Below are 18124 nucleotides of genomic sequence, written 5' to 3'. Positions count from 1 at the left end.
TCGCTGCAGCTGGGGGAGGGAATGAAATGCTGCATTTAGCGGGAGCATCTCGGAGCTTTTATTAAATGCAGTGGTCTGAACAAGTTCTGGTTTGTGGCTAACGTTCTCGGGGCCTGAGCTAAGAAAGCTGGCGCCTTTGCTGCGCCCTGCCGAATTTCTTCCTTCAGCTAATCTGGTGTGTCCCCTAGGCTTTCTGCAGGCAAACTTCTGTCTTCGGTTTAAAAACACCTCTCCAAAGACCAGAACCACTAAACCAAAAACTACTGGAATAAGTTTCAGCTTTGGTTTTTGTTTTTTCTTCTCGATCACAGGACTGTCACGTTTTTAAATCCCTGTGTGTATTTAGCAGCCGTGATGGGAAGCCTGGGGAGTCTCAGCCACTTGTGATGCCCCACAGTGCTGGGGGCTGGCCAGCCTTGCCCTTGCAGTCAGGGAGATTTGGGGAAGGTTTGGCGGGAGTTAAGGGATGAGCTCCCCTTCCTGCATCTGAAACATCCCCGGGTGACGTGTTTGTCTCTCCAGGGTGCTGCGAAGGGTGTTACGAGGACGACAGAATCGCGGACTGGTGATGGCGGTGGGGTTCTCACCGTGCTCATGGTTTGCTTTTCTCTGTTTTTCGTGTGGCTCATGCCCCTGGCAGGCTGATAGACACCGACCCGGGAGGGGGCTGGCGAGCTGCTAGGTGTATCTGCTTTGAAAATCGGGGTTTGGAAGCATGTGCTGGAATTGCAGCGCTGCTTCACAGCTCCTCTTATCTCCCTTCCTTCCTGGAGGGAGGGAGGGGGAGATGGGTTTATCCCCAGCGCTCCGTTAGCTGCACGGCGCTCGTGCCACGCTCTGCTTTTCGAGGTAAGCGCCTTATTCTGAATTCTGCTCCCGTTGCTGTGACGGGGAGGAATTAGTGTGAACGGGAGACAAATCCTGCCGAGTGCAGGGCTCGGACCAGCCTGTAGCATCCCAGAGTGAAGCCCAGCGAGCGTTGCCGGGAGGAGGGAGTGATTCCTCCCCGGCGTCCTCCTCTTTGCCCTCCCCCAAAGGCTGTGAAAGCCCCAGGGCGACTGGGAGAGAAACCTGAGCCTCGTCACAGCCCCAAATCCTTATTTCATCCTCCCCTGCCTGGCACCAGCCGCTCTCTTCTGTCCCCTTCAGCCGTCAGCGCAGCAGCAGAGACCTGCCGGAACAGCCTGCTGCGGGTAAGTGAGCTGAGTTTGCCAGGGCTCTGCACGCTCCCCTCCTGGCACGTGTTCTCCCTTCCTCCTGCTCTCGGCAGAGGGATGCACCGTCGGAGGGGGAGCAGATCTCACCATCCTGTCTGGGATTTTCGGGACATCTTATTTGCAGGTAGCCTCGGATACTGGGAAACTACCCGTCTCTTGACCCTGAGGAGAGAAAACCCATGGGGAGTGGAATGAGCAAGGTACTGGGAGGATGGTGGGGTGGTGGCCAGGACCTTCTCCTTGGGCAGGATCTTTGTCCTGCAGGCCAGGGGGATGCTTGTTCCCAGACCGCCACAATGCCCTAAATACAACTGTTGGCATCTTCCCTTTCTCATTCCCCTTTGAAACTCCAAGCACTTAAGAAAGGGAATTAAGAAAGCAAACAGTGATCCCCAGACTTGTATCCGAGGTGATGAGCTAAGTGCCTGTGGGTATTTGAAAAGTGACAGCTGGCTTTAGACGCTTGTCCCTTGGGCGGTAAGGCTGTGGCATGAGCATCCTCGGGGCTGACGGGGGTCCCTGCAGGGAAATTTCCTCCCCTTGCCACCCCCAGGACGTGTCTGTGCCCGGCAGCCATGCACTGTGAGCGGGGGGGAGTGGGGTTTTACTGCTGCTTGTTGCTCAGCTGAACTCAGGGCTGGCAGAGGGGATTGGTTTCTGTTTGTATCCTTAAATAACCGCTTGGTACGTGAGTTATCCAGTTTAAAAATAGACTCTGGGACAACAACGGAGAGACCGGATCAGGTCAAACTCTCTCTGAGCGGCCCTGGTGTGATTTAACACCGGGGTTTCACTGCCCGTGGACTCAGCCCGACCTGCAAAAGTGGTTGTTACAGCCTCCCTGGTTCCACCAAGCCCTCCTGGGGAGCTCGGGCTGCCTTTGCCAGGGGCTGGGTTGGTGCAGACACATCTGTGTCGCAGGATCTGGCTTTGACTTGATGAGACTCAGGGCTCAGCATCCCCCTTCCAGTGGTAACGGCGTGTTCCATGCTGGGCACAGACTTTTGCCAAATCCAGGTGTTGGCAGCCCAGGAGCGGGCTAGGGTTCAGCTGAACGGTAAAGTTGGGCTGGACGTGACCCAGCGCTGTCGAAAACCCTTCCTACAGCCTCCCAAACCAGGCGTCTTCTGCCAGATTGGGTGCAAATGAGCGCAACGGGGAACCAGCTCTTCCTTTCTGTGCCCCTGGAAGCCGCTCTGGCAGGCTCTTACACCCCGTAAATACTCTGAGCTGCCCCTTTTTCTCCTTCGTAACCCTGCGGTGGGGAGTTGGAGACCAAATTTGTGTACTTGATGGCACTCACTGCAACATCCTGGCCAGAAAAGTACTATAAATAGCCCGTGCCTTTGCCAGTCTGTCCCCAGCTGGCGGAGGCAACCTTTGAAACTATTTGCTGGAGGTGGTTGCTATAGAATAGCAAAATAAAACCAAGCTGCAGCAGGGCTGGCCTGCCTCTGGGAGATGGGGGGGGTCCCTGCTGGAGCCCCACCTTGAAGGAGGAGGCTGGGGTGGGCTGAGCTGTTTGGGCAATCCAGCCCCCAGCCTTTCTGATTGCAATGGGACGACATGCAAGACCTTTCCATTTATGCGCTGAGTTTTCCTGAGCCCTGCGCTCCTGGAGGGCTTTGGGCTGGTGGTTTGAGTGGGCTCAGCCCTGGCTGTTCGTTAATGAACACGGTTCACTCATTAGGTGCTTGGTTTATCATTGGCTGGGAAGTTTGGTGCCAGATGCCCTGGTCCTGCTGGTACCACGCATGCAGCTTGATGCTCCTGCCACGTCGGATGCACGTTGTGCCTGGCGCTGTCTGAAATCTCTCTCCTTTTTGTCACCTCCCAGGTCGTCAAAGGCCTCTACCTTGGGAATATCCGCGGTGAGTGCCTTTCCCGGCTCCCTGGGCAGCTGGCGGGGCCGGAGGACCCCCTCTCCTCAAGGGTTCCCTGTGCCTGTTCCCGGCTGGGGACCTCAGCATCTTCCAGATACCCAAAGCCCCAAAAAAGCCTCATCCCAATTCCAAGTGACCCCGTGCAGCTCTAGCCCAGGAAAGGGACATCCGCAGGGAGCTGCGGTCACCAGCCATGCTGGAGCACCGGGGAACACCTAGCATGGCCGGAAACCTCCCTGTGTTTGCTGAGGCAATATTTACAGTGGGCCAACTCCTGGCTTTCTCGCTGGGGCCGCGGGGAGCAGGGCGAAGCTCGGGCTTCACCCGACAGCGAGGACACAACAGCCTTTTCTGTATTAGCGGTATCATTTCTGACGCCGGGGGGGTGGTTTTAGGAGCCTGCTGAACACCCAGTGCATCCAAGGGGGGGGATTTTGCTTTGATGGAGGTGTGTCGCGATGCTTGGCCTGCCTTCCTGCATCGTGCGGGGTGAGAGGCAGCGGGAAGGGCTGGCACCGGGGTCAAGGGGCTGCGGGTGATGGATCCGGGCTGCTGGTGGGTGCTCGGTCCAGCAGATCTCCCAGGAGGGCGGGCGACTCAGGTGCCACCTCTGCTTCCAGACTCTGAGGACCGGGAAAACCTGCTGCGGAACGGGGTGACGCACATCCTCTCCGTCCACAACAGGGCCAAGCCGGTGCTGGAGGTGAGCACCCGGGTGTGGGGGACCACCCGGGGGGTGGTGGGGTGGGGGAAGAGGCTGGGAAGGTGCAGGTGGGCCACACGCCGTTCTCCTGGGGTGGGAGCGGAAAGGGAAGAAGCCATGCCGGCTTTGCACCGGTTTGCACCACGCGATGCTCAATCGCACCCAAAAAAAGCTCAGCGCTGGCTCTGGGAGGGGAGAGGTGGGGGGAGTGGGATGTTTTGGCGGGGCACGGCCAACCCCCTGGGTGATTTTTGGGGCGAAGGTGTGGGGCCGGGACCCGGCGGGGCACCCGGTGCTGCCGCGGGGAGAACCGCGAGAGGGCGGCGGCGCCCCGCGGATGGCGGCGCCGGGGCCGCCTCCAGCCCCGACGGGGAGCGGGGCGGGGAGGAGGGGGGGCACAGCGGCACCCGGAGCACCCCCCCGCCTCCAGAACAGGGGTCCCGGGCCACCCCGGCTTTGTCTGCCCCGTCCCCCCGCCCCTCGCGGACCCCGGAGTGCTGCGGACCCCGCGGGGTGCGGGTGGGGAAACTGAGGCAGGAGGGAGCCGCCCGGTGGGTGGATGCTGGAGGCGATGGCCGCGTCTTTCGTGCACAAATCCTGCCTGTATGGACCCGTGGGCCGGACGGAGCCTGCAGCAGGAGGAGCAGCCCCGTGAGGGGTCCGTGTGCGGGATGCTCGGGCCATCTCACAGCCGATGGCCGCGTGCAACTTGCACTTCGTCCCTGTGTTGGACATGCTGCCAGCTCCCAAATCCCGGGATGCTGCAGAAGGCGAAGGGGGCTGCTTGGACCCCTTGTCCTTTGAGGCCACGATGGGCAGGGAGCCTCAGCGAAACACCGGCTCGAGCCCTTTCCTCGCGAAGGCATTGAGTAACATGGAGAGGGGAGAGAGAGAGAGAAGGAAGGAGCTGCATAAAATGAGAGCAGAGAAATGGCTGGTGGCTGGAGAAGGGGGAGCAGCTGGGGCTGGCGGGGCTCGGGGCACGGCCAGACGGGGAGCAAACCACACGGCGAGCTTACAACACGGAGCAAGCCGCCGGGCTGGCGGAAAGGGGAACCGGAAAGGCATGGTGGGTTGAGCAATGTGTCAATCACAGCCCTGGGTTGGGAACCGCAAACCCCAGCACCGGTCCCATGCGTGGCCCGGCTCCCCAAGGTGGGATGGGGGGACCCGGGCCCCACAGGGAAGGGGAAGCCACCAGGAGCCCGGCAGTTAATCCGGGACTGGGGTGCGGGTCGGGGTTTGGCAAGGAGTGGGGTCGCTTTGGTTGCTCCACTGGTTGGCACGGTGGCTTTGCCGGCACGGTGGCTCTCCTCACCGTGGGGAGGTCAGGCTGGAGCCAGGCATGGTGGGGCTCAGCCAGGCTTTGGGAAGCCGCAGCCCGTCATGGCTTATCCCACAAAACCTGCCGGTGTTTGCTTGCTGGTCCCCATGCTCCTGCCTGGTGCCATGGTCCCCTTCCACCTGCCGAGCCCCTGACTGCCCCTGCCATCCCCTGCGTGCTGGGGAGGTGCGGTTTGGCCAGGGATGTGGATGAGGAACCCACCAGCTCCGTTTCCCTCCCAGCCTCTCCCGCAGCTTCTCCAGGCGGGGAGCAGCTGGCTGGCACGCCACGACGAGCCGGCAAGTGCCACATCGCTGTGGTACCATGTCCCCATCCTGCTAGAGGCTGCAGGATGGCAGGGACGAGCATGAGACAGGGCTGGGGAGGACGGATGGGACGGAGAGGTGATGCACGGGAAAGCCCGCCCGTGCCCATCCTCACAATATGGGTTTTTCCAGCACGGGAATATCCCCGTGCCCATCCCACTTTACCCCTTCCCTTAAATAATTGGCTTTTTCCAGCCTCACGATTTGCCCTGGGCTGGAGGGAAGCGAGGGTGACCCGTGGGGTTGGATCGCATCAGCCCATGGAGGACCTTTGGGCAGTGATGCCACAAGCCGATGGAGATGGGGCAGTCCCTGGTGCGTGGCCATTTCAGCTCCAGCCGGCAGGGTTTCCACCCATTTCGTTAAGAAAGTTTAAAAAAAAAAAAAAAAAAAAAATAACCAAACCCTCAGATGTGAAAAGGATCTAATTTTAACTCAGAACAGGGAGGATCGAGGAAGCGATGTTTTAAAGAAAGGAAAGTAATGTGACCTACGTCAACGTGCGGCAGGATGATTTATTGTGTATTAAAAGGACCAGGAGGAAATAACTCATTGATGAGCGCGACTTCATCAGTGCGTGTTCGCACACGTCTTCCTGACGGGGCTTGTCCGTCGGGGTCCTGGGAAAGGGATGGCTCAATGTGTGTGTGGGGGTGGTCCTGAGCGTCGTAGCGGTTCCCCACAGCCTGGCCTCTCCTCCGGGCTGAAATGGGGGAGAAATAGCCTGGGATGGGATGGACGTGACCCTTCATGGTTCTCTCTACCCATGGGGAGCAGGGTGATGGCATCCAAAAGCGGATTGCGGCTTTCCCCTCACCAAAGGGTCGGCTGGGGAGAGGGGGGAAAAGAGAGAAATGGGAGATTTTGTGTTTGTCAGAGGTACCTTATTACTGCAACCATCGTTGTATTGCAGGACATGACCTATCTCTGTATCTCGGCCTCGGATTCCTCCAGTCAAAACCTGTAAGTCGTTTGCCGTCCTTTTGCCTCCCAGCATCGCGCGCCGGTTGTTGTCGGTCAATAAAAGCTCAGATTCTGCCGAACGGAGGTTCAGCTCATTCATGCTGCAAAACGTTGGCATCATCGCTGAGCTTGACAGGAGCTGCGGTTCGTTCCCGGGGGGTAAATAGCATTCGTAGGGGTTAAAATTTGGTTCTGTGTGTGTTTGCAGTCAGCAAATGTGATTTCCCATCAAATTTCAGAATCGTTCTGCTGGGCGGGGTTGGAAATTGGAGCATGAGAAAGACAATGTTTTTTCTTGGTCTTCCAAATATTTTCTTGGAAAGAGAAATATTTATTAAAATAAAAGTTTGGGGTTCCCCCCCCCCATACAAAGCATAGGTACTCATTAAGTCTTTTAACGATGTTCTCGAGGTGAAGCAGGCGAGAGATGCTGCAAGGAAGCCCCAGGATTTCCTGGGGTGCCGGGGTGCGATGGGTGCAGGCGCTGCTGGCACTGGGGGTTCCCAGCACCCCGCTGCTGCTTTGGGCACCCACAAACCACCCCTCGCAACCAGAAAATGGGTGAAAGCCGTGGGATTTTTTTCTCGCCAACCAAACCCTAAAAAGGATCGAAACCTCGCGCGCAGCGACTGGAGCGAAGCCCGTCTGTGGAGGTGCTGGTTTTCCAGCATCCTTGGGAGCAGCCCGTGCCCGGGGGTGTGATTCTGCTTGCTCATGCTCCCGCTGAGCGGAAAGAGAAGCTTTACAAGAAAACCCTGCCTCAGCAAGAACTGGGTTTTTTTGGTTGTTATTTTTTTTTCTCTTCTCCCATTTCTTTGCATTCGTAGCATGTCTACTGAAATAACAAAAAAAAAAAAAAAAGCCTGGGGCGGTGCGGGGAGGGGGGAGAAAAAAGAAGATAAGACTGGCTGCCGGAAGGAAGGCTTATTCAAGGAACTATTTTCTGCTTGTCAGTTTATGCCTTGGATTTCACAACCCTGGTGTCCTGCAGAGGAGATGCTTGTGGCTCAGGACCTCAGTGGCTCTCAGCATTACCAGCCTCCGTGCCCCGATCCCACGCTTCGAGGCTGGAAAAGTGCGGGCAGAGAGCTTTCCTCTGGCTGAGTGCCTGGGGGGGGGAAAAAAAATCCCCATGGAGTGGGTGAGGATGGATGGGGTGGCCGAAGCGCTCACCTGCCTGCCCCCCTCCGGGATGGGGTGGGAGAGCTGTGCGGCGTGCGTGGAGTGGGCTGGAGGCAAAAGCATCGTGTCCTTGCAAGCCAGGTGCATCCCTGATGGTCCCAACCCGGGGGGATGAAGTGGAGGACTGGGATATGGAGAGCTCGGACCTGTGTAGGCAACACATGCAGGCCCTGGGGGACGCTGTCTGCTCTGCGAAGATAAGCGGGACAAGGCAAAATCGCCTGGGAAGAGCTTTAGGTGGGGAAAGCCCCTCCAAAGAGTGATGCTCTGTTTGCTACAGGGGTCAAGGAGGAGGCACGTCTGTAGCCCACAAGGAGCGATGGACTGACATCTCCTTCCAAGGCTGAGAGGCTCAATATCTGACCGCAGCTTCAGAGACTCCCCCATCTCTCCTCCTCTTCCCGGGCAGCAGAACCCCCTGCTGTTTGTATTCAAAAAAGTCCTTGGCTGGTTTTTTAGAAGGAGCCCTGCCCTTCCAGGGAAGGGTGAGGAGCAGCATCCCCTTCCATCCTCCTTCCAGGGCAGGGTGAAGAGCCACCCCCTTGGGTGAGCTGGCAGGGATGGGGGAGGATTTAGAGGGTTCTGCCTTGCTCCCCGCAGGGAAGGTGGCCCTGAGCCCTGGAGGGCTCTCGGGGGAGGATGCGCCGGGAGCGAGCCCTCGGCGAGGGGGACAGGGGGAATAACTCCGCAGTAGCTCGTGCCTTGGCTTCTGAGAAATCAGGAAGGCTGTGCAGGCGGACGCCCACCCCATCACGCGGAGCCAGAGGAAGTCCGGTGCCGGGGCAGAGGCGCTGCCGGCTCCCGTGCTCGCAGCCCAAGTTAACCAAAATCAAGTTTTCTGCCTCAAAACTACCCCAAGGCTCGGCGCGGCCGTGCGAGCCAGCAGGGATGGGCAGTGTTTATTGAAAATATGTGCCAAGGAGCCAAATGCCTGGGTTGGTGTGGGCTCTCGGAGATGCCCTGCGTCCTTGGGGAGGGATTGGCAGTGGCTTCCAGCATCCCGTGCAGTGATGAGCAGGAGGGCTGCATCTCACTGGAGCCTGCACAGTCCTCCCATGAACACCCACCTCTACCCCATCAGTACATATGGAGTTGTTTTATCCTGTTTTTTAGGTCTCCTTGCCTTCAAAAAGATGGGTGCTGCTCAGGCTGGGAGAGTTGGGGTTGTTCAGCCTGGAGAAGAGAAGGCTCTGAGGAGACCTTATAGCCCCTTCCAGTACCTGAAGGGGGCCTACAAGAAAGCTGGAGAGGGACTTTTTACAAGGGCAAATCGTGATAGGATGAGGGGTAATGGCTTCAAATTGTAAGAGGGTAGAATTAGATTTGATATTAGGAAGAAATTCTTTACTGTGAGGGTGGTGAGCCCCTGGCCCAGGCTGCCCAGAGAAGCTGTGGCTGCCCCATCCCTGGAGGGGTTCAAGGCCAGGCTGGATGGGGCTTTGAGCAGCCTGGTCTAGTGGGAGGTGTCCCTGCCCAGGGCAGGGGGTTGGAACTAGATGATCTTTAAGGTCTCTTCCAACCCAAACCATTCTGTGATTCATACATCTGAGCTTGCAGGTCAGGAGAGAAGCACTAGAGCGTGTTGCAGCTGAGCTGCCAGAAAGCCCTGCCTCCCTGACCCGCCCCGTTTTGCTGCAAAACTCCCTGGTTAGGGTTAATGTGCTCCCTCTGCCTTGCCGGCAGTTACTGGTTATGCTTTGGTTACTGGTCATGCCTCGTAACGCAGGCAACTACCTGGGGACAAGCCTGAGTTGTTGCTGGCAGCCCTGCCTCCGGGCATGGGCACCTCTGCGAGCCCTCCCTGGGGTGGGAAGGGGCTGGAGGGGCTGCTTGGGGTGAGGAGGGGAAGGGAGTTGCACCATTTGGAGACCTGCAGGCAGAACGCCTCGGGAGCCACCTTCTCCCTGCCTTCTTCCCTGCTGGCATCTTTCCCTTGGAGGGAACTGGATGTTTTCAGCATCGTTTGGGAATTTGGGGTGAGCTGATGGCTTAGGACAACCTCTGAGATGGGGATGTGCCTGTCCCTTGGGCACAAGATGACACCTTGCCCGGAGGCTGTCTCCCTGGGGTCCTCCCTGAGCTGGTTTGGCTGATGGCATCACCCTGTTCCTGATTCCTTGGGAGCAGGAAATCCCTTGGAAAGTCTCCCAGGTCATTTCCTTCCTGGCAGATGAAGATCAGCCCCCTCTGCCTTCGCTGGGCAGAGGAAGGATCACTGCTCCCACCCCATGCCGGTGGCCCCAGGGCGGTGGGAAGTCCTTGGTGGGGGACACGACTGGTGGTGTGGCCAGGCGCCTTGCAGGGGCGGGCAGCCCTCCCATCCCCACCTCCCTGCCTCTCTCCTTGCAGGCTGCAGCATTTTAAGGAGTGCATCAAGTTCATCCACGAATGCCGGCTCGGTGGGGGAGGCTGCCTCGTCCATTGGTGAGAGCTGCTGTCACCGCCTCGCGTCCCCGGTTCACATCGGTCCTGTGGGAGGTGGGGATGGGCTCCCAAAAAGTGTCCTCAATATTGAACTTCACTTGTGGTGGGGAGGAAGAAGAGGAGAAGACAAGGAATTGTGACGGGGGAAGGTCTCCACTGCTGAGACCCATGGGATGGGTGGTCTGTGCACTGAAAACCAGAGCATCCAAAGAGGTGGGACGGGCTGGAGGAGGGAACGAGGGATGAACGAGCCACCAGCAGTGGCTCCCTGTCCATGTGGCTCCTTATCCCCACCCAACCCATGGCCGGGGAGCACTGCTAGCACCCCAGCGAGAAGGGGTGCCCATGGGAAGATGTGTCTCATGGGTGTCACTTGATGTGGGGTCACTCCAGCCTTCGTGGTGGGAATACCTCTACCTGATGCTGCTCCCTCACTCCATGTCAGCCTGGCTGGGGTCTCCCGCAGCACCACCATCCTGGTGGCTTACCTCATGACGGTGACCGAGTTCGGCTGGGAGGCCTGCCTGGCTGCCACCAAGGCCGTGAGGTCCTACGTCAGCCCCAACTTTGGCTTCCAGCAGCAGCTGCAGGAGTACGAGGCAACCTTGCTGCAGGAGGTATGTCCTGGCGCCGCCGTTCCCCTTATATACGCGTCTGCAGAGTTTGCAAACGTGCACGACTCTTTTGCATGCAGCTCACTGCAGGGACCAGCTGTTTGCCCGAGCTGGCCTTTGTGCATGCTATTTATTACCTGGGGATTTTGGGTTTTGCATGCAACAACAACCAAAAAAAAAAAAAAAAAAAAGAAAAAAAAGAAAAGAAAAAAAAAAAAAAGAAAAAAGAAGTGCCTAGACATTATGCGAGTGCACTTAAAAAAGCTCTTTAAAACCCCAGTGCTTTTCTCGAGAGTTCAGTTAGGACACGGTGGGAGGGACGGGTGAGCATCAAGGCCCCCCCGGGAGCCCCAGGAAGGGCGCTGGGCCGGTTCCCGGGAATGCAGCGCAGCGGGAGCTGGAGGCGGAAAGGGGGAGAGGAGAGGGAGGAAGGCTTTTCGGGATGTCTGGGCGTGCTCGGGTCTGGCAGGGCTTCCTCTGACAGCAAGTCCCCTCTCTTAGAGGCAGGGGACAGGGAGAAGCAAGTGTTGATGGAGAAATTCTCCGCTTTCCTCCCCAGAATGATGCGGAGCAGCAGGTTTTAGGAGAGCAGAAGCCCCGGCTGGGTGGGTTCCCGTCCTGTGCAAGGGAGGGATGTTGTTGTAGCTGAGCCGAGCCAGATGCCGGCAGCTGGGAGCGACAGCGGCACATTCACACGGGAGAGCGCTAGTTGCAGAGATCAGAGCTGCACTTTTGACGCCTAAAGCCTTCAAAAGCAAAGGCAAAGGCCTTTAAAAGCACAGCTCCCGCTTGGCTGCCCGCCAGTCTTCCACGCCAGGCCAGCCCTGGGCTCCACAGTGAAGGATCGGGATCCAAAACCGCCCTGGGAGGACACACGGACCGCAGCTGGACCTCTGCCAGGAAAGAGTAACCCACAACGCGACGTGCACGAGGCATCTCGCACCTCACATCACCCCCGAACGTGGTCCCGTCCCTGGAGGTGAAGCCCCGCCATCCGCTGTAGCCGTGAGCATTGTGCAGCGGCCCCATGGCAAACAGTGCCAGGGACCCGGTGGTCCCTCCGGCCACACCGAGAGGTTCAAGGGGATTTCTGTCCTCCCAGGAGAGAGGCAGGGACAGCATGTGATGTTGGCCCAAATGTCAGCCCCTTCCCAGCCGCCGAGTTCCCTTCCCCGGGTGCTGGAGGGAGCGGGCAGGCACTGTCACATGAGGGACGCAGCCCTGCCCCCTATCACCAGCTTGCAAAAACACCCACGGAGGAGGGTGGAAAACGGTCCAAGGGGTTACAGAACACCCGCGGTGCTGGAGATTCCCTGCGGGGCTTCCCCTGCCCGGGCCAGATCTCCCCAACACTTCCCACGCTCTGGGCACGTCCCAGCGCAGACCACGATGCGGGGTTGCTGTGCCCCCTCCCTTCATCCCACCTATTCCTCCTGCTCCCCGAAATCCAGCTGGGGCTCAGCAGGCACTGGACGTTCTTCCCTTTCCTTTAGACGCTGCTTTTTCATCACCTTGAAGTTTTGCCGGGGGTTTTGCAAGCGTTTTCCTGAAAACACCGAAGGCAGAGCCAAGGGCGGAGGTGCTTGGATGTGATTTTTTTTTTCTGAGCCGTGGGCCTTAGCGGGAGCTGCCTTTTTACTCGAAACATCCTGCTTTTCCCCGCGATTGCAGCATCGAGGTGGTGGTGGTGGTGGGGGGAAGCTGCGGATGGCCCTGGTGGGCGGACTGCTGCTGGCACGGCCCCGGGGGGCGCAGGCTGGGTGCCGGAGCGGGGAGTGCGCTGGCATTACTCACCCGCGGCTGCAGCTGAAGAAAGGGAAAAGCCAGGATGGATGCTCCAACCCGACCGGCGATGCTCTGCTCCCGGCTCACCCTTTGCGCCCTCCATCTTCACAAGAGGAAGGGATTTGTGGGCAGGTCTGCCGAGGTGGATGGTCGGGGGTCCCGCAGGGCGGGGGGCGCCGTAGGCATGTACCTGTGTGGCCAGGAGCCCCTGGGACCCGATGCCGCACAGGTCCTGCGCCTTGCTTCGTGCCAAGCAGCAGTTGGCTTGCTTACCTTGGCCGTGGGAGGTCACACCTCGTTCCCCTGCGTGGTTTTTGGGGTGGTTTTCCGCGTGCAGGTACGATGCTGGGGCAAGGGAGCTTCAGCTCTTGCTGAGGATAGAAAAGAGGTTAAATTTCCCCATTTAGCCCCGCTGTCATCCCAGCAGGCAGCAATTTGGAAATGCAGTGCTCGGGAGCGGACATGGATAAGGGCCGGGCAGGTTGCTCGGGTCAAAAAGCCTCATTTCTTGTTGTCTAAAACCTGGGAGGAACAGGTCAGACCGCCCGGGGACCTCCTTCCCGGGGCTGCGCACGAGCATCCCTTGGTGCCTCGGTTTCCTCGATCCGGAGCAGGGACCTCAGAGGGGACCCAGGGATGTAGAAATGGGGAAGATGCTCTCTGGGGCTGGCCAGCTGGCCCCTTGCCGCGGGAAGCTCGCCTCGAGCGTGCAGCTGCGGTTTCGAGCTGGCAAATGGTGCTTATTGGGGCTAGGGGGATAAAGAAGGAAGGAAGGGACCAAGAGCAGCAGCAGGCTGATGGGTAAGGCTAGAAAAGGAAGAAGGCTCAGAGAAGATGGTGTGGATGTGAGAGATGGCACAGATGGGCATTCAGGTGATGAATCCATTCCCCCCCCTCCCCGCCGCCCCAGGGTCTCCCTGTGGTGCTGGCACACTGTGGCCGGGCTGTCTTCCGTCCCTCAGTGCCATCCCAGATGGGACGGGTGCCCCCGGAGAGAGGAGGAGGGCAGTGGGTTCATGGTCAGCGCTGGAGGAAACGGGCTGTAACCACTTCTTGCTCTGGTTTTAATAGGAAACGCCTGGCAGCAGCAGCAGCAGGGGGCTTCCCCCAGCCTCCCGCCGGCTTCTTCCCTCCTTTTCTGGATGGTGGGAGCCAGCTCCGAGGCTGGGCGATGGGTGCCAAGCCTTGGTGGGTGCTGAGCCTCGTTGGCCAGGCTGGTCTCCCCATGGAGCTTCCTCCCTCCGGGTGGTTTGCATGGGAGGGATGTTCCCCGCCATGAGCAGCTGGCATGGATGCTTGCCCCAAATCCTGCCCCAAATCCTTTGGGACTCACTTCCCAGGGGTTATTTTCTAGCAAGGGAATCAAACCTGGCTCTGAGAGTCCACCCCAAACCAGGGGTCTTCCTGCTTGCAGGCGGCGAGCGTGCAGCAGCCGTGGTGAGTCCTGCTGTCTGAGGGAGGGAGTGGATTTGGGGAATCCAGACATTCCCGGTGGAATTCCCCTCTGCCCGAGCCGACTTTCCCTGGCTGCAGGAGCGGGGAGGTCGCCAGGGTCAGTCTCAGACTTTATTTTCCTGTGGCTCGTGGTCCTCTGTGCCTGCAGCAGCCCCAGGAGGACAGGGCTGAGCTTCGTCTCCTGTTGTCCTGCACCCATGAGTTCGGTGGCTTCTGGCTGTGGGTGCATCTTGCCCTGGGGGTGCTGAGGCCATGGGGTTGCCCGCCCTCTCCCTCTGGTTCCCCCGGCTGCATCCCGTGCCTGTCCCAGTGCTACCCCGTGCCAGGGCTCCGATGCTCCCTCCCTCTCTGGACCCTTTCCACCTGCAGGTTTCGCATTCCCGACTCCGCATTCCCTCCGTCCTTTTTTGTAAGGTGTTTGGTTATTGCTGGGCGCGCTCCTACCTCTCATCCCACCCAGTAAGTCCTGCTCGCTGGAGCAGCCGGTTCCCAGACATTTTGGAAGATGGTGAAGGCCTGCCTGCTCCCGGCGAGCACCAGGCAGCCGGCACGGCGGGTGCTGGCAGAGCTGCCCGTTCCTGCCCATGCTCTCGGGCGCTGCGCTCCGGGCCCGTCTGGCCGTTTCCCATCCCAACGGCAGCGGGAAGCATTTCTACGGACCGTCTCTCGCTTCCCAGCCATCTCCGGACCTCAGCCTGCTGCCAGCTGGCCCCCGGCCACCGGAGCAGCCTTTGCTGCAGTGATGCCGGGGGGGATGAGAGGCACCCCCCGACTGCGCGGCGGTGAGCAAGACGCTCTGCAAACAAACCTGCCGCAGCATGCAAGAGCCGACACGGCCGTGCAGCTTGTGGCAGCGAGTCCAGCCTGTCCCCGCGCTGCCAGGGCGGGGAGGAAGCGCGGGGAAGCTTTTCTTACGAGGATTCGGGCGCACAAGGAACAGCAGCAGCTTCTTGGCAACGGAAAGTAAATAAAGCTGCCGTCCCGGCTGCAGCCGGCATGAGAAGCTGAGGATGCTGCCAGCTCCCCGGGTCCGTCTGTGCCGGGCTGGGGATGCAGGGAGCGCTCGGTCGGGGGAAATCGTCGCATCTCTTGTACAACGTGGTCCTGTCGCGTGGTGTGTGCGAGCTGCTGCGAAACCGGGGCGTTTCTGCGTCCTGGCTGGGGCTGGGGATCCCTTGACCTCACCTAAGCCTGCGGCCGGGATGCAGCCGGCATTGCCCCCGCTCCGCTCGCTGCTTGCCACCGGAGCTGCTGCAAGTCCCGGCTCTCGAGCTGGGGGTGTCTCATCCCCCGGTGACCCTGACAACCTCTTTTGGCTTTGTCTTGGCAGTACCGCACCTGGATCCGCCGCGACTATGGCAGGAACCCGTTCAAGGACCAGGAGGAGCTGCAGTGCTTGCTGGCCCAGCAGGAGCAGGGGCAGAAGGAGCAGCAGCTGGGCAGCAGGGATTGCTCCTGGCTCCGCTCTCCAGCTCCCACCTACCCGCTCCCCTACCACGCAGGTGGCACCGGCAGAAGCAGATGGATGAACAGATAAGCAGCCGGCTGCTCGCAGGCAGACGTTGTCCCTGGGGCTTGGAAAACTCTGTATTCCCTTTGCCAAGCGCCTGTGGGGATTCATGTCTAGGGCAGAAAGCAGCCAGCGCCGGCCTCAGCTTTGGGCTCGAGGGTTGGAGTGAGGGAGTCGGGACTCGCAGACCCTCCCCTCGGCTGCTGGCTCCGTGTATACCCCTGGGCAAGCCGGTTAGTTGATGACAGCGTCTTGTTCTGTCCCGTTCCCCAGTTTCCCAGTGGATCGTGGCCACTTTTCCGTCACCCAGGGCAGCAGCAAGCCCCGTCCCTCTCTCCAGCAGCATGGTACCCGGCAGCTCCTGCAGCAGGGTGTGGGGATGCCAATGGGGAGCTTGGAAAAACAGGGTGGGATGCGATGGGGAGAGACCACCTTGTATTCTGCTTTGCAGTGAAGCTGGAGGCCGATGCAACCTGAGAGGCTGCCCTGAGCAGGGGGGGATATGTCCCGGGATGCGGGTGTGCTGCCAAGCCCGGCTGTCACCCCGCGGGATGGATGGAGAGGGGCTGGAGGCTCCTGGGGCTGCAGATGCCCCTTGCCGTGCTTGGACTTTCCTGGTCCAGCCTGTCCTTGGCAGGTGTCTGTCTGGCATTTTCCTTAACTCCCCCCCACCAGGGAGGGGGGAAATCCAGCTGTGCCGGAGGCTGCCTGTCCCCACCGCCTCCATCCCTGGAGCCGGAGTGGTTTTGGGTTTCCCCTGTCGCCCCATCTGAATGTCCCCGGTTGCAAAAGCAGCCAATTGCTCGATTTGACTCGGTCGAATCCCCAGACCAAGTTAACGCCGTCCCTCTCCAACAGCCTCTTTAGTATTGAAGGATCGTGAGTACGACCCTTTTTACATCCCAAACTCGTACCCCGTGTTTCCAAAGCGTGGCCTCGTTGCCTTCCTTCGCCAGGACTCCCCACATCCATCCTACAAGGGCAGGGGGGGGTCCCAACCCATCGACGCAGCCCTTCTACATTCAAACCTGCAAATCTTCCACGCCAGCTTGGCCTTTTACTATAAATACCTTGCCCGGCTCCTCAAAAATATCTGTTCTGCAATCCGTTCTGAGAAAAAAAAGAAAAAAACGGCACTTAAAATATTTCTAGGAATTCCCTTAATGAAAATTTCTGGGTACTCTGAGTGTGACAGCGCTGGGGGCGACTTGCCCGACTCCTAATAAAGAGGAGAGTGATTAAAACCGTGAGGCTGGCTGGTCTTGATTTGCGGTGTTCCTGGCGGGAATGGAGGGGTGGACTGACAGAACCGCTCCGCTGCTGTGTCCTGTTTTCTATTTTCTTGATGAGAACCGTCGGCAAAATTAAAAGTTTTAAAGACTCAACGTTTAGCCGTAATGTGTAGAATTCCGGGAAAAAAATTATGGGGACTTTTCCCTGTCTTTTTTAGGTGGAGAAAAAGGTCCCTTTGGCTGTTATTCTACGGGGAGGTACGCCGCAGTTTGCGCCTGCAGCATGGGAAAGCGTCCCGAGCAATTAATGAGATCAAGGGCCACAAATGCTGTTGATGGAGTGGACTGGAGGGAAGTTGAGCAACCTGGGTGGATATTGTACCTCTGTTATCATTTTAGGAAGCAGAAAAAATGGAACTTGTGCACAGGTGAAGAAAAAGAAAACAAAAAAAGAGAAGAAAGTTGTGTTCTGGTGTTAATAGGAAGTCATCGGAGATCTGTCATAAGCAGAGATTAGGTTTGCAGTAGGTGTGATAACCTCCGCGGAGCGCTGCCGTCCCATCGCATGCGCCAGCCTGGGGGCCGTGCCCCTTCCCATCCCGCGACTGGGCATCCCGGGACTCAAATATTCCTCAGGGAACTGGGGCACCAAAGCAGCTGTTACCCCCGGAAAAAAACCCCGTGATTTTGGGACTCACAAGGGATGCTCACCGTGAGCTGCAGCACCCCCCATGCCTGGCATCGCAGCAACAACCGTTGCCCGAATGGCGCGTCCTAAGCCCAATTTCCCCTGAATTTGAGGGTGTCCCAGGTAAACTTATATATTTTTCCACCCTGACGTACATCAGTGGGACCTGTGATGGCTTTGGGACTTCTGGGCACTGGAAGGCAAGCCCTGAAGCAGGTAAAACCGGGCTGATTTCCACTTCTTCCTGCATTACTAAGAGCTCTGCACGCTTCGCTGCTCAAGCTCTCCCGAACGCCCGGTGCCTCTGGCGTGGGGAAAATCACTCTGCTGAAGTGGGAATGAGCTTCCCAGGGCGCCGCTCTCACACGGGGAAATAGATGGCAAGAAATTCCCGGCCGTGCCACCTGTACCCCCAGGGTGCGTTTCCCATTTTCCCTTGCCAGCCGCCGGCCGGGCCGCGGGGCATCTCGTTGCCGCCAGCATGGCGAGGGGTTGAAAAACCCATTTTAAAGGGGGTTGTTATTTTATCCTCCTCCTGCTGGGATCCCCCTCGCCTCAGGGAACGGAGATTTTTGCCTTGCCTGGCTGCCCACGAAGTTGCGGAGTCCAAATGAAGCTAAAGGTGATGGGATCACCCCGCTGGTAACAGCATCGCAGTTAGCTCTTGGGGCTCCAGAGGGGATGGAGAAGCTTGGTTATACGAAGCCCCTCTAAAACGTCCCGAATTTGACAGAACTTGTAGAAAAGAAACAATTTTTTACCCGTGGGGGTCTTCGGCCGGTGCAGGGAGGCGGGACTGGTGCTGCAGGGATCGGCGA

The 18124-nt window shown here is 58.8% G+C and overlaps 1 protein-coding gene across 4 annotated transcripts; it reads left to right on the top strand.

Annotated features, from left to right (window-relative positions):
* The first annotated feature begins 1060 nt into the window (after window positions 1-1060).
* Window positions 1061-17689, top strand: LOC128909457 (dual specificity protein phosphatase 22-A-like). Of its 4 annotated transcripts, none has more exons than XM_054201155.1 (8): window positions 1061-1193; window positions 1342-1417; window positions 3055-3088; window positions 3721-3803; window positions 6367-6416; window positions 9948-10022; window positions 10468-10639; window positions 11419-15194. In XM_054201155.1, the coding sequence occupies exons 2-8, from the start codon at window positions 1397-1399 to the stop codon at window positions 11617-11619; spliced, it is 636 nt and encodes a 211-aa protein (XP_054057130.1). In that variant the 5' UTR covers window positions 1061-1193; window positions 1342-1396; the 3' UTR covers window positions 11620-15194. The 4 variants fall into 4 exon arrangements, with proteins under 4 accessions (XP_054057130.1, XP_054057131.1, XP_054057128.1 ...); XM_054201156.1 differs by lacking the exon at window positions 11419-15194 and adding an exon at window positions 15207-17689 and having other exon boundaries at window positions 1070-1193; window positions 10489-10639; XM_054201153.1 differs by lacking the exon at window positions 11419-15194 and adding an exon at window positions 15207-17689 and having other exon boundaries at window positions 1077-1193.
* Window positions 17690-18124: the final 435 nt, after the last annotated feature.

This window comes from Rissa tridactyla, chromosome 4 (assembly GCF_028500815.1).
Source record: "Rissa tridactyla isolate bRisTri1 chromosome 4, bRisTri1.patW.cur.20221130, whole genome shotgun sequence".
Taxonomy (NCBI): Eukaryota; Metazoa; Chordata; class Aves; order Charadriiformes; family Laridae; genus Rissa; species Rissa tridactyla.
The sequence above is the reverse complement of the archived record's forward strand: the minus strand, read 5'-3'. Positions and strand labels throughout refer to the sequence as shown.